The sequence below is a fragment of the Falco biarmicus genome, chromosome 3, assembly GCF_023638135.1.
Source record: "Falco biarmicus isolate bFalBia1 chromosome 3, bFalBia1.pri, whole genome shotgun sequence".
NCBI classification, from domain to species: domain Eukaryota; kingdom Metazoa; phylum Chordata; class Aves; order Falconiformes; family Falconidae; genus Falco; species Falco biarmicus.
This window is the reverse complement of record NC_079290.1, coordinates 90,347,809-90,361,647: the sequence shown is the minus strand read 5'-3', so window position 1 is coordinate 90,361,647 and position 13,839 is coordinate 90,347,809. Positions and strand designations below refer to the sequence as shown.

Genomic DNA, 13,839 nt, shown 5'->3' with positions numbered 1-13,839 from the left:
AGCTCCTTTTCATCTACAATTTGCATGTTGAATTTTATTTTTCAGATAGTTAACATTGAGGTTTTGCCCACTTAAAAGTTCTGAGAAGGTGGAGGGCTTAGCCTATTTTACTCTTTTCTTCATACTTCACAGAAGTGTCTTCTCTCCTGGGAACACTGTTTTAACTCAAAAATTTTTTAAAAACTATTATATAAAAATAAAAAAAACCTCTACCACTCTAAATATCCCTACTTATACAGCTTTTTTAAAGGCAGAATCAGATTGCAATTTGTAGATGCATAGCAGAAGTACTTCACCAAAAAGAATACAGCTCACAGAAAAACCTTCAAATAAATAAAAAGTGTTACTTCACCAGGTTCTAACTTTTTGAAATCTACTCTAAGTTCACATTATCCAACTGCTCGCTCTTGCAGTTATTCTTAAGTACTCCTTAGAGAGTTGTTTTTTTTAAAATAATATACCCCATGAAATGGGCCATCTATGGTTTTTTATGATCGAGGGTTTTTGTTTGATCTGTTGAAACATAACACTGACTTCACTTTCCTAGTATGTTTGAGTACTTACTCAAAAATATCAACTACTCACTCCAAACCTACTGCTAGATTTGAAAACAGTGCCATGAGCTTTATTTTTTTAATGCTTCTTTTCAGATTTAAGAAAGTTAAAAAGTTGTCTTTTTCCAGCTAAGTCTGTATGAAAGGAAAGTAGCTCTGAACGTTTACCTAGATACTACTACTACCTTGTGTGTAAGGCTAATGAGTAACCTAACACTGTTGACGTGGGGCAGATACAAGGCTGGTTCTTTACCTTGCAGAAAGCTGGTTATTACAGCTGACGGAATTAGCTGTATTCTCTTGTCCATTGGTCACATTCTTTCATGCATACTATGGGAGAAGAGTGTTCTCTGCATCGCTGCATCAGTGCTTCTACAGTTCCTTCTATTAAGGGGAGTGGAGAAACAGTGAGAAGTCTTGAACAGTGTTTTATGTGCTCCCTATACACTTAATGGACAGGAAAGTAAAACTGGAGGTGAAGGGGACTTTCTGTGGGACCAGAAGGACAAAACTGGTCTCATAGATGGACAAAACAGGTCAAGTGAAGTCTGCCAAAGACTTTAAAGGGGACAGATTCTTCTCGGGATATCCAGGATGATTAAGAACAAAAACAGGTTCAACCTCATGCCTTTCCTGTGGCTAAAGGCCATGCCTTAGATCTATAGACTTGTTTAATAAATCTCCAATTTTTCATTCTCAAAAACAGCACAGAAGTGCTGTAGAAAGTGGTAATTTTCCAATAAGATCCAGTAATATTAGCATTTGGCTGTTTAAATTCAAGAGGAAAATTGATATCATTGTTATGGAGACAATATTAATAATCAAGGAGAGGACTTCCAGTGCTATCTGAAACACTCTGCCTTCCTTGGGAAGGAATACCACTTGTGCTGACAGTCATAGAGCAAGAACAAAAGTTTTTAAAAAACCAATAACTCACTCTCTATTTAATTTGGGATCCTTCCTAAACGTCCTGTTCATTCCCGAGTCTTTTTTGCCTCTGGCTTAGGAAAACCAACTAGTTTACGTTGCTGTTAGTCAACAATACCAGCACCGATTTTCAGAAGTGCGATAGTGTTTTCCTGTTGGATGCCAAGCAGACTAACACTGTAACATTGTCAGCACTTGCAACTTGACGAAATAAAACATCAGGTGTTAGAGGTCTCACCTCTACTACTGAAAAGGCAAGTTCATATCTGAGGCACTTCATCTGTGAGCTACCCAGATGTAGAATAGAGAGAAAAAAGTTATTTTGTTTTTACTGTGACATAAGCTATGTACAGGTGAACAACAGGCAAGGCTATGAAGCTGACCTAATGCTTCGTGCTGAACTGAAGCGGCCCATCTTCTCTCTGTTCTACTGCATAACTGTCCATGCAGGTGTCTCCAAAGAAAAACTCCCAAACAAAAACAGCCCCACCTCACCCCCCCAACCGAAACCAACACCCTACACAAACCAGAAGTGAACAGCAAACAGGCTGTGGTCAACACTACCCCTATCTTTTCAAAAGAATCTATAGAAGCCTACCACAATCTATGTTTTACAGAGTAACAGAAAGCATTTTAATTGTTCATTTAAATTTTTCTATTCTTCCCTGTTCTGTGAAACAGAAACAGTCATTTAAAGATACCGATAGCTGACAGTTTTCGTGCCCAGGAATTCAAACCTATATACCTTTATCCATTTCCAACCACAAAGACATCTGCTTGACACAGTTACTGGAAACATCCACTTAAATGTACTGCCAAGCTCTGACACAGCATTCTTTCACATTTTTTAACAAAGCCAATACTTTAAGGCTTTTAAAGAATGACTGAGATGAAAATCTGTAGTAAGATATTCAGCTCTACCGTGTTTTAAGAGACAGCTACATACAAAAAGTGCCAGAGAACAAAAGTGCCTCGGTGATGCCTATGTATAGTTACTACACGTGAACGTGAACAACTTGAAATCTACATTACTTTCTTTTAGCTGAGTCAAGAATGGCAGCCATTCAGAGTCTGCAGATTCAGCATTTTCTCTGCTTTAGCTTTACAACGGAAAAAAAGAAAAACTTTATTCTTAACATATTGAACACTGTATCAATAATAGTTTCTCAGTATAAAAATTTAACTGTGCACATTACTACCATGGTTTTGCTAAGTTTGCATAACATAAATGAAAGTTACAGAAACTAACCTTGGAATAATAGGTGCGATGAAAGGTATAAATAATTAAGGAAAAGTGTTTCTTGGTTAAGAACAAGATTAACAAGATCCTGATATTAAGTAGAAAAGTTTACTCTGGCCCAAACTCCATTAAAGGTTGAAGTTGTACATACAAACAAGGTTACACCTGTTACCTGACAAAAAGATACTCATTTTTACATCTTAGAAAGGGTGAGAAACCAGTTCTGCCTGATCAGTTATTGCAAAAACTTTAAAAGATTGCTTTTCTCCAATTAACAGTTTAGCCAAAAGAATCTTTTTATGGTGTACGTCTTTACAAATGGAAGGTAACTGATTTTATCATTTTTAGCCTTAAATGTGTTTTAGTTTTAAGTGGTAAAAGCAAAACTGAGGAAGCAGATTCCAATGCAGATTTTATGAACTCAAGTTGGTTATCTGCAAAAAGCATTATCATAGATTGTGTACCCAGCCAAAGGGCTTTTTTATTTGAAGAACAGGTTTTTAGCATTTTGTTACTGTTCATTCCAATAACTATTTGGCTCGCAGTATCTCTTTTGTTTCTAAGTGTATTTTCAGATACAAATCTAAACATTGATATACATGTTTTCAAGCAGTTAGGATAACCTTGACACTTGGAGTAAAAACAAAATTAAATTTGTATGTTAACATATTGTATTTTAAATTATTATTTCAGAAATTTAATCTATATTACAAATTATTGATTTTACCCAGTTGAAGTGCTCTCTTTAGAAACAACTATCTCCTCAGTTACCCTACTCAATACTGTTTTTCCTTCTTTCTTATCTTCCATCAGACCCTAAAGTACAGACATTGAAGAATAATGAAAACTGCACTAATACACAAAAATAACATCTATTTCAGAAATGTGTCAGACATTCTGACACTAACTGGTCACTCAGATGTCAACTATAGTATTTACAGGACCACTTATTACCAAATAAAGCAGGCTGCTATTGACCTTAACAGGGTTAAAATCATTGCTGAAATGGCTTCTGAATCTCTGATAAAGGACAGTATCTACTAAGAGACTGTCAATCTCCACAAACTCAGTTTCTCCAAAATGAAAACATGTGGCACAACATTTTCAGTTTAAGATTTTGCAACCAATTTCAATATAATGGAGGCTTAAAGAACAAAGATAGGTCCTTTAGGGCATCGTCACAGAATTGTGTTTAATTCTTATGTCTCACACACACAGACAGTGTAAGACTTTAAATATTACCACTACCTTTTCAGAGCAGGCTGGTGATCACTTCACATTATAACCTGAAGCTGTTATGAACATTTCTTAAATTAGTGATCTTTTGGTGTATGTTACACCATTCTCTGTAAAACTGTGCTAAGACTCTCTCATGGTAAAGTTGGTTTTGGACAAGACCCAAAACAGTACCTTGCTGAAGAGAGTTTATTAGGTTAGCTTGTCATAATATTGATATTAATAGATACTAACAGATGGTCTACCCAAGTTTTCCTTCAAATTCCACAACTACATCTGAAAGAACATTACAATAGTTATAACAACAGGTGGTAACTAAGAAAAGCTATTTTTAAAGCAAATTTCAATTCTTGGAACATTAAGCAACCCATGCAATCCAGTTACACAATCCTCACTTGTGGATTTTTCAAATTGAAACAGATGAATCATTTAAGGCAAAAATATATGTAATCAAATATAACTTCAACTGTAAAACCAAGTAAGTAGGGAATAGCCTAAAAGGTCACCAAAATATTAAATTCGTTACACAGATTATGCTACAAGCTGTGAAAAGAAGCCAAAATACTACATCCTGCCAAGCAGAGGGAAGGAAAGAAATAAATAAAAAATCAGAAATTAAGCACTGATCCAGGAACATTCACAGAATTATTCTGAAAGACTATCAACAGAACCATTTCCAAAGCACCCAGTTAACACCCCTCAACCCTCAGAAAAAACCCCAACCTTTTTATTAAGTCTGAGTCTTTCAAAACATGGTACATCTCAAACTCGCCATGTGAACAGCTGATAATTACTTGTATGCTATAAAATTCAAGATTATAGGATCAGTACGAATTTCTTGAGGATTTTTCAAAGCTTTAGAATGAACTTATGCAAAACGCACTACTAAGTCTACCATACTGTAGGTCCCCTCAACAAGGACTTAAATTTACTCAATGAGCTATGCTACTTCAAACCCTTTAGTTTGGTGTCAACTATAAGGCTGCTGGATTTTTGTTTGCTGTGTTTTCTTATTTAAATTTTTTACACATTTGGTAATGTGCAATATTTACAACAAAGCAATATAAAAACAGTATTTTTTTTCCATCTTCAATCAGTCTTCCTTTTTACACTCTATATAGTATGAATGATTATGCAAAATACCATCTTCATTTACATTCAAAATAAACATTACATTTTCATAATTTTATTTAGCTTCATTTAAAATTTAAGGACAACATATCAGCAAGATTGCTAGTTTTCTTATGAAGGGGTCTTTTTGATGAACCTGTCTCGGCTAATACATGGAGCCTTCTAGAAAAAGATGGTAAAATAATTTTTTTGTTGAAGTACATAGTGCTGAAAGAGAACCTGAAGATTAATCCTTATAAAAACCGATAGATAAAATCAACCAAATTTGATGTTTGAACTTATATCCTCTGCTATTTATAACACAAATTAACCATGGTCTTCTCTAACAAAAACATTTGTGCTACCACAAACAGATGGACCTACAGTAACAGTTAGTGCTGCTGAATGCTAATGGGTGCCTTAAGCAAAGGAAGAATTATTAGGATACCATGCAGCTTTACTGAACTCACCTGACAGAGGTGTAAAACCATTTTCTAGGAGCAGAGATGCATGCACAAAAGTAAGAACATAATTGCAAGTAACAGACTTTCATGAAATTAGACATATCATCTTCAAAATGAACAAGAAAACATCCTGGTAAGAATAAAAAGAAAAGTTTCAGGGTTCCTCACCTCTCGCTTTGCAAGCAGCACATTAGGAACAATATGAGGCAGGCAGCGTCCCAACATTAACATGACACTTTTTTCACTGTCTGCAATCCGAGATACCTAGAAAACAAAGTTATTTGTTTGCTTTTTTCAAATGAAGCAGAGGAACAGAAAAATATCCTTTCAAAAGAATAGTAAGAATTGCAGCAGGCTGATCACTTACCAGAAAATACTTAAATTACTCACACACATTAAGCCTTATCTGGCAGTATCTTCAAAAGCATGAATCCACTTGTAGAGACTCAAAACTTCCCAGTAATTACATATTTATCACTAGGTTTCATATTTAAGCTAAAATCTGAAAGCACATCCTTAAGTTTCATGCAAATTAATTTCTCCGTGTAAGTCTTGTTTCAAAGCAGTTCTTGCTTGTTTAACTATTGCTGCCATGCAGAATAAAGGATCTTCTAGTTTAGGTCAACTGGGAAATATACCTCTGATCCCAAACGGCTGTCTGCTGACATCCGACAGAATGACAGTAGTGCCTGATGGAAAGCTGGTGACAATTTCCTGAAACACCGTCAAAAAAGGAGAGGGGGGGAAAAAAGCATAGATCAGAATGTGACTGAACAAGTCCGTTCACTCTGGCTTTACCAGCTAGAAAAAATGACATTCAGAAAGCATGTTTTAAGTGAAGCATACTGCAGAAGTTTTTGTTTAAAATTATCTTTGACTTTTAGGGTGTTTAGTTTGTAGCAAGAAAAAAGTGGGTGTCCTAGTTAAGAAGTTACTTTCACTTACAAAAAAATGTAACATGTTTCATACTGCTGCACAGACAAAAATAGGACTAAAGCATAAAGAAAAGGAAGCTTTAGCAATACAAGAGGAAGCATATAATTATGCAAACTGGTGTGTGTGTGGGGGGGGTGTGTGTGCAGAAATCACAAGAAACAGTATTTTTGCTTAATGCTCTAATTCTGCGCATTGTATAAATACAAGTTTTAGGATTAAATACAGATTGCTCAACTGCCACTTCGGGATCTAAATGTTGCATTCAAACCTATAGCGAGAACCTCAAAACTAACCCTAAATTGTGGCTTAATCCCTAATCTAGATGTGTGTCACTGCCTCATAGCCATGCACAGCACCAGCCAACACAGCCAAACTACTCAAAGCCTTAAGCATACATATAAACCCTGATAAGAGTCTCAAAACAACCTTGTCCAAGGTGGATAATTTAGCAGAAATGTTCTCAGAAAACAATTACTAGGCTGACCGTTACATAAAAGAGACAAGCAGCAGCATCTTATTTTCCCCATAACAATTCCCTCTGCCTTATATGAGGCCTGTATTTAGATACTAATCTAACACTGCCTCATCCACTATGCTGAAAGAGGGAAAAAACCCCATTTGTCTTCCAAAACAAGCACAGAAACCATCTCATCCTGTATCATCATCTGCTGTTTGAATCCTCTAATGGCATTAGAGGCAAGTCCTATTTCTTATGTGGAAAGTGGTATCACCTTCCAACTCAAAGATGGTATTTTGTGCACCTGAGCACACAAAATCCTATGCATGTGCAATTATTTGTATGGACATACGTATTTTTATCTAATAGACTGAAAAACTACACCGTTTATAATAGTAAATACATAATCATTCACCATTTTCTAACCAAAGAAGGCACATTAAGAATCTAAGTTCCTATTTATAATTGTTTAAACCAATCCAGGATGATAGAAGATGAACATAGCAGAGTAGTCTTCCTCTTCTGTTTACAAAGTATGATAAATAAGAATTTATGTTTACTACTTTAAATCCAGTTTCTTTCTTGACAGCACGGGCTTTTAAAACATGATTTAGATTTTAATGAAATAAGGTTGGTTTAATTCCAGTCAGCTTGATTTTGTGCAAGGTTTTACTTTAAAATAAAGTTACTAAATGACTCAGCTGGCAGTGAGTTATAAAGCACCTCTGTTTAACAATGTTAACCCTTATTCTGTAAAATTATTCTTGAATGACAGATTTAGAGGATCTACTCAAGCCTTTAAGGTTTATTTACACTGGGGGAACAGGAGCAAATATTGCAAAGCAGCAGCTTAACATTAAGAGAATGGCAGGGTTTGGGCCAGCCCTTTGCCCAGGCTGTCCTTCACCTCAGTGTCTGCGATGCAGAACATCAGATCCTTCCCTGTTTGAAACCTTAATTAAAATCCTACATAAGGGCAAAGTTTTATCCCCATTTTGCAGAGACTCAAAACTAAGTATGACAATGTGTCACTGAATTTCCCAATGGGTTAATTAACAGCGAACTCTGGGCAGCTTGGATCCTATTACGATTGCTGGCTATATTCAGAGTAAAGAAACCTCCTTCCCTTTGATGAAGCCTAGTAAAATTCTTGATAGCTATGCTGGGCAGAAATGACGACAGACCCAGGCCTGTTGCACACAAGTCAGTGGAAAGTCTTGTCAAGGACCAACAGATGCCAGTATTGAAGATGTTCAAATACAATAAAGTATGATGAATAGAAAACCCAAACACTGCTATTCTGTTCCATATAACACTGGGATAAGAGTCAGTCTACCGAAAAAGCCAGGAGTGACTGCTATATACAGAAAACACCTTGTATTTCGTGCAAACTACCAAACACCTAAAATTAGTTGAATAAATACATGTGGTGCAGTTTAAATAAAACTGCTGCTAGTACTTTCTACTGCAATCTGTTAGACGAGGCATTTTTCCAATGATGGCCATGTCCTTGTTTGCAGACATGCACACACAGCTGCTCTGAGTGCAGTCACACAAAGCAGGCTCACTTATTTTTCCATCCTCTCTTCCCATCTGGGCAAGATTTATGCCAAGAATCCACTCCCTAAGTGCAATAGTAACAATCCTGCCTTTCAAGATAGAGTCTTAGGTCTTAATACCTTTCAATACATTCTGAATAAATTATAATAATTGTCTTCTACAAGTAACTAGCCCTGGACTGAAATAAATATCCAGCACTTCTCTCACAGATCTCAAATACTTAACAAGTAATAGAGTTCTTAATGAAAAAAAAAAAATGTACTGTGTAATTACAAACCAGATGCATAATCCAGGAAGCAAATTTAGTGATATGGATCGATAAAACACTGTATCAAATATGGTTTCCTTTGACCCTTCACTGACATGTTAAGCCCAAAGAACTAGCTACATATTACACATGCACTACTTATTTCTGCAGCGAACTGCTTTTGAAGGGACTTCTAAGGTAAACTCAATGGAGATTCAAGGCTTTATTCAACTACTTTTCAAATAAATCCACGTGCAGTTACCTAAGAGCTGTGAGCAGCAAATAAATTCTGTTTTTCTAGGGACTGCTTTCAGAAATCCTACTGGAGATACTCTTAATTCCTTCCTCAATCAGTGATCTCATCCTATTTTGATACCCATCCTCACTATCCCCAAACCATCAATCCAATATTCATGCACTTAATGCCTCCCAACACTCGCAATTACTCCAAGCAAAAAGAAACTTGCAACAAACCACACATGAAGGTAGGTAGACAAGCTTATAGCAATCAATGTATGACAGCTATATGTTTTGATTATTACATAGTCCAGATACTCAGCTTGGATATGAAAGTATTAAAAAGATAAAAATCTGGAAAGCTTAAATGGAGTCACCGCAAAAGTTCCAGAAAAAAAATATCTAAGTTGTATTACTTTCCTGTTTAGCACTAGTACACTCCACATGAAAAGGTGAGATTTGTAGTAAGACTCTACCGTATGGTATTCAGAAATCAGAAATCTTTCCTCCTGTTCAATTCTAAAGTTAAGATATTGCTGAAAAAGTGCCCCTGCCCCTAAGACTCAGTGCATGAAGTCCAGGAAACCCAGAGAAAACAGAATACTTAGGGTTTGCAAGAAAAGTTAATTACTAGCAGAGGTAGCAACTCCTTTTTATTTCTTCTTCTTCTCCTCCCTGCCCCCTCCAGTTTGTACTGATTTTCCATCTGCACAGAGTATCACACAAACTTCTACTTGGTATTTTCTGATGGAAGACCGTTCTAGAAACATTACCGTATCAACATCAGCACAAGAATGCTAAGGGAACAGAAAAAATATAAAGCTGAATGGCTACCTAGGAATACGAATGGTAAGACCATAAGGTGAGCTACTTGGGCATATATGTCCACAATGCTAATTTTAGAAGTTGTACAGACACCCTTATTAGGTTTGTGGTCTGTGTTACTCTTAATGGCTACACAGTGGTTTATCTATTACTTAATGAACATGTTACTTCTGCTCTTTCCTATAATCCTTAAAAAGACTGTATAGATCAAAGAACACTCAGACACACAAACTCAGTCTTCATGTAATAACACATCACAAATACCCTATCTTAATTAAAAGAATAATAGTCAGCCAGTGAGACTTGTCCCAAATACAAAACTCAAAAATCAGAATGTCATCGGATACACTTTCTGATTACTAAAAAAAAACCCCTCATACAGCATTCTTACATACTCTAAGGGAGTTATACATATCAACATAGGAGAAGTAAAATTTTGTGGTTTGCTTGAAAAGCAGTTGGGAGAGATTTTGTTATGAAATTAAAATTTAAAAGAGAGTGCACATATCCTATCTTCCCATTCCCCATTTTGATTTTAGCTTTTTTTGTTGTTGTTGCAAATAACAGGGCTGGTTTTAGAAACAAGTAGGAGGTGAAAAGAAACCCTTGAATTTAATACTAAAACTATAGGTTTGTCAAATGCACTCCTTTCTAAAAAGATTAGGAACATCAGCAGATATTAGAAAATATCAGCACTGCACCTAAAGATATGTTAAATCTTTTATTTGCATTCAAAACACAAATGATCTATGCATTCTGCAGAATTCCACTGTTAGAAAAATATCTATCCATTTTACAAGAATTCCTAATAAAAGCATTCCAGTTTAAAACTTATCACCAACCTATTAGGTTTATCGAAGTAGACTGCAGCTTTAGTTGACGGAGCACAAGAGGACAGCTTCTGTGTTTCTTTACAGGGCACAGAATTTAACTTATCGTCTTTAGAAGTCCTTGAATCCACCTCAACCGATAAAGAAAAGCTTGTTTCCTCAGTGTTTCCATGCTTATTGTCATTCTCAGAGCTCTTGATATCCAAGTACCGTCCATTGTCCTCTGAGACTGTGAGAGGCACTTGTTTTAAAGAAGGATGGGGAGCTACACCATAAACTGTTGACACAGCAAAGTTTTCATTCTTGAGCAAATCTATTTCACTAAAAGAGGAAAAGCAAAATATGAAATATTTTTGTAGTTTTCATGAAAAGGTTGTTGGAATCACAAGACTGCAATACAGAAACAAAGACAACATACTGAAGAGCTCCCTCTTCAATTCCAGTATGCTCAAAAATTCTTTTAATAAAGTAACTTCTATCACACAAGCTATTCAAATGAGCACTGGCTTAATGGAGTCCTTTAGTCAATAATTAGTAGTAGGAAAAAAGTTGCACTCAGTGAGTGAATCAATAAAATAAGTAATGATAGTGTTATCTGTTTCTGGCTGAAATATGAGCACCGAGACACAAATTGTCACGAGAAAGAACTATGTGGGATGCAAAACTTAAAATACTGTAGTGGTGAATTATTACATACTATCCCACCTGGTTTTGAATTGGTAAATAAGCAAGTCAATAAAGCCACTTAAAAATTATGCACTTGCCCATATGTTGTATTGGTTCACTATGAGGAATCTGTACATGTAAGAGGAATGGCACCTTACAGCTTACAGAATGATATACTTTGACCAAACTTTTAAAGTCTCTGTTTTTTGTGGTTACTAAAGATACTGTCATTTCTACTAGTCTTGTTCTGCAGAAAGAAAAACTGTGTTGGAGTCATTCAAACAAACATCTTTCTAACAGTGTTTGAAGCTCTCCACACCATTGTAATGAGGAGTGAAATAAAGTTGACTGAAGAGAAAACCTACACAAAACCCATCATAACTAATTCTGTTTTCAAATAAATAAATTAAGAAGTTACACTGAAAGAACAAAACAGATTACAAAATTAAGTGATGTAGGTAATAAAAGGGAATTAGTTTGAAATCTCTTCCTTTTTCTAAATCAAATACCACATATTACAAAGGAAACACTGCCCTGCTTTGAAGAACTCCTAGTAATTTTATAGGCTGTATGTTTTCACATATATGCTAGAAAAACATTGACAAGTTATTCCAACATTTATCAGCAGTCAAGCAGATTGATAAGTACATACCTCTCAAGTCTTTGGATTTGTTCCATCAAACACCATTTCTCATTGTTTAACACACTAATTTGATCTTCTAATTTTTGCACTATTAAACATTGCTAAATACAAGATAGAAACAAACAGTTTAGTACAATAAAGTTAAGTAGTACTGCAAACAGCTGAAACGCTCCTTCTATACAAACTCTTACTTCTATTGACTGTGGCGTTGTTTCAAATACGGGGACGCTCCCAAGTACAGGAGTAGCAGTCTCTAGCTCATCATCTTCCACACCAACTGACACATCTACCACATCTCTTGCAGTAACATGATGGTTTCCAAAGTCACGATAGAGTTGTAACAGGTCAGGAGGTTTTGGAATGTTCAATCCTACATCATCCCAAAGTTCAAAGTCCTTCAAAGGAATAGAAGAAACTAAAGCATACAATATACTTCATTTTCATTTCTCTTCCACATTTAACTGCAGGTCACACAACAGCAAAACAATCGTGTCAAGACTGCACTGCAGTAAAGGACATGAAAGCTTAAGTCAGATAGCAGGAAACAAAAGTACAAAAAGGATCTGTTTCAAGACCCAACACATTTCCACCCTAAAGGCAGCTCTAGGTAATACACTAAAACTTCCAAAAACACACAGATCACAGATTTCCTTTTTTCTAGTACATAAACACTTTTGACAATCAGATATAAAGCTAAACAAATTCTAGCAGAAGCCAGTGCAGCTGACAGAAGGCTTTCTACTGATAAGGGTATTGTTTTGTTTCAGTCTCATTCACAAGTACTGGTGTAATTTTCCAGAAGCAAATAGCTCTGTAGATGACCAATAGACAGGGTGCATGTTCTCAGTGAAATGTAGGCATAACTGTATTAATTATGTAGAGGTGTAAACAAAACTCGGGCCTCCTGTCTCAAACCATCACTGTATCTCCTTCCTTTTCTCATTGACATGTTACCATCCTATATTATTACAAGATTATTTCATGTCTGTATATATAAATAAGCATGTGCACTGTTGTACAGAAATTGCGATTGTCTCTTGAACGACAGTAAATATTTTAATTCCCCCCTGCCCCTCCCCACACTGTTCACAATTTTCCCTGTAATTTTCCCAGTCTGGTTACAAACACGTATTTGAAGAAAGATTCTATTCTGAAAGAATTATATGAATAATCTAGAAAAAAAAAGTGCATTCTATATGTTAATTGTACTATGTTTATACTTCTTAGAATTAAGAATTTTACCAAGGTTTTTTGCTAATTTATCTCATGACATAAAAGATCTTCAGTTAAGAATATATAAAAGGTAAGGCTAAATTATTCCTCTTTTCAGGGCTGTATCCACACAAGTATTTGTATGAAACCTAGCACTGTTGAAGTCAAATCTTAAGTGGATGATTCAGAAATTTTATTTAACAACCCATTTTCTTTACAGATTATGACACAAATTATAGGAAAAACATAGGAAGACTAGTTATAGATAGAACTGGTTGATATTCAATATTTAATTCTTCTGGTAATATTCCAGTTTTGTGCTGAATATATTATATTGCCTGTTGATGTTACTGGTTGTTTTATTCACCTAGAAACAGTGAGAATGTAACATTTGAAGAACTTTTTTCCCATGAAATGCAACTTGACAGAGACAGAAAACTGATCATCTTAAGAAAAATGCATCAAAGCACAGATATGTTTGGAAATATCTAAGGTAACACCTTATTACCAAGAGCTTCTCTAATACTGTGTTTAATGCCACAGTATGATTAAGTAAACTCATACGCATATATTTGCTCAGGAGATGACAACCAATGAGTATATTGTACATCCTGCACAAATCAACTAACCATGATTTAAGGAAAATATTACATTCGAAGTTCTACTATATCCAGATCCTGAAGTGTAAATGAAAA

At 35.5% G+C, this 13,839-nt stretch overlaps 1 protein-coding gene across 4 annotated transcripts in view; it reads right to left on the bottom strand.

The window, feature by feature from the left end:
* RELCH (RAB11 binding and LisH domain, coiled-coil and HEAT repeat containing) overlaps positions 1 to 13,839 on the bottom strand; it is a 79,175-nt gene that overhangs the window by 40,731 nt on the left and 24,605 nt on the right. For all 4 annotated transcript variants that reach the window (XM_056330485.1, XM_056330484.1, XM_056330483.1 and 1 more), the window contains exons 6-10: positions 12,124 to 12,327; positions 11,942 to 12,033; positions 10,636 to 10,944; positions 6,170 to 6,245; positions 5,700 to 5,795 (exon numbers count right to left, since the gene is read on the bottom strand). In XM_056330485.1, the coding sequence (XP_056186460.1) occupies positions 5,700 to 5,795; positions 6,170 to 6,245; positions 10,636 to 10,944; positions 11,942 to 12,033; positions 12,124 to 12,327 (777 nt within the window). The remainder of the gene's footprint in view (positions 1 to 5,699; positions 5,796 to 6,169; positions 6,246 to 10,635; positions 10,945 to 11,941; positions 12,034 to 12,123; positions 12,328 to 13,839) is intronic.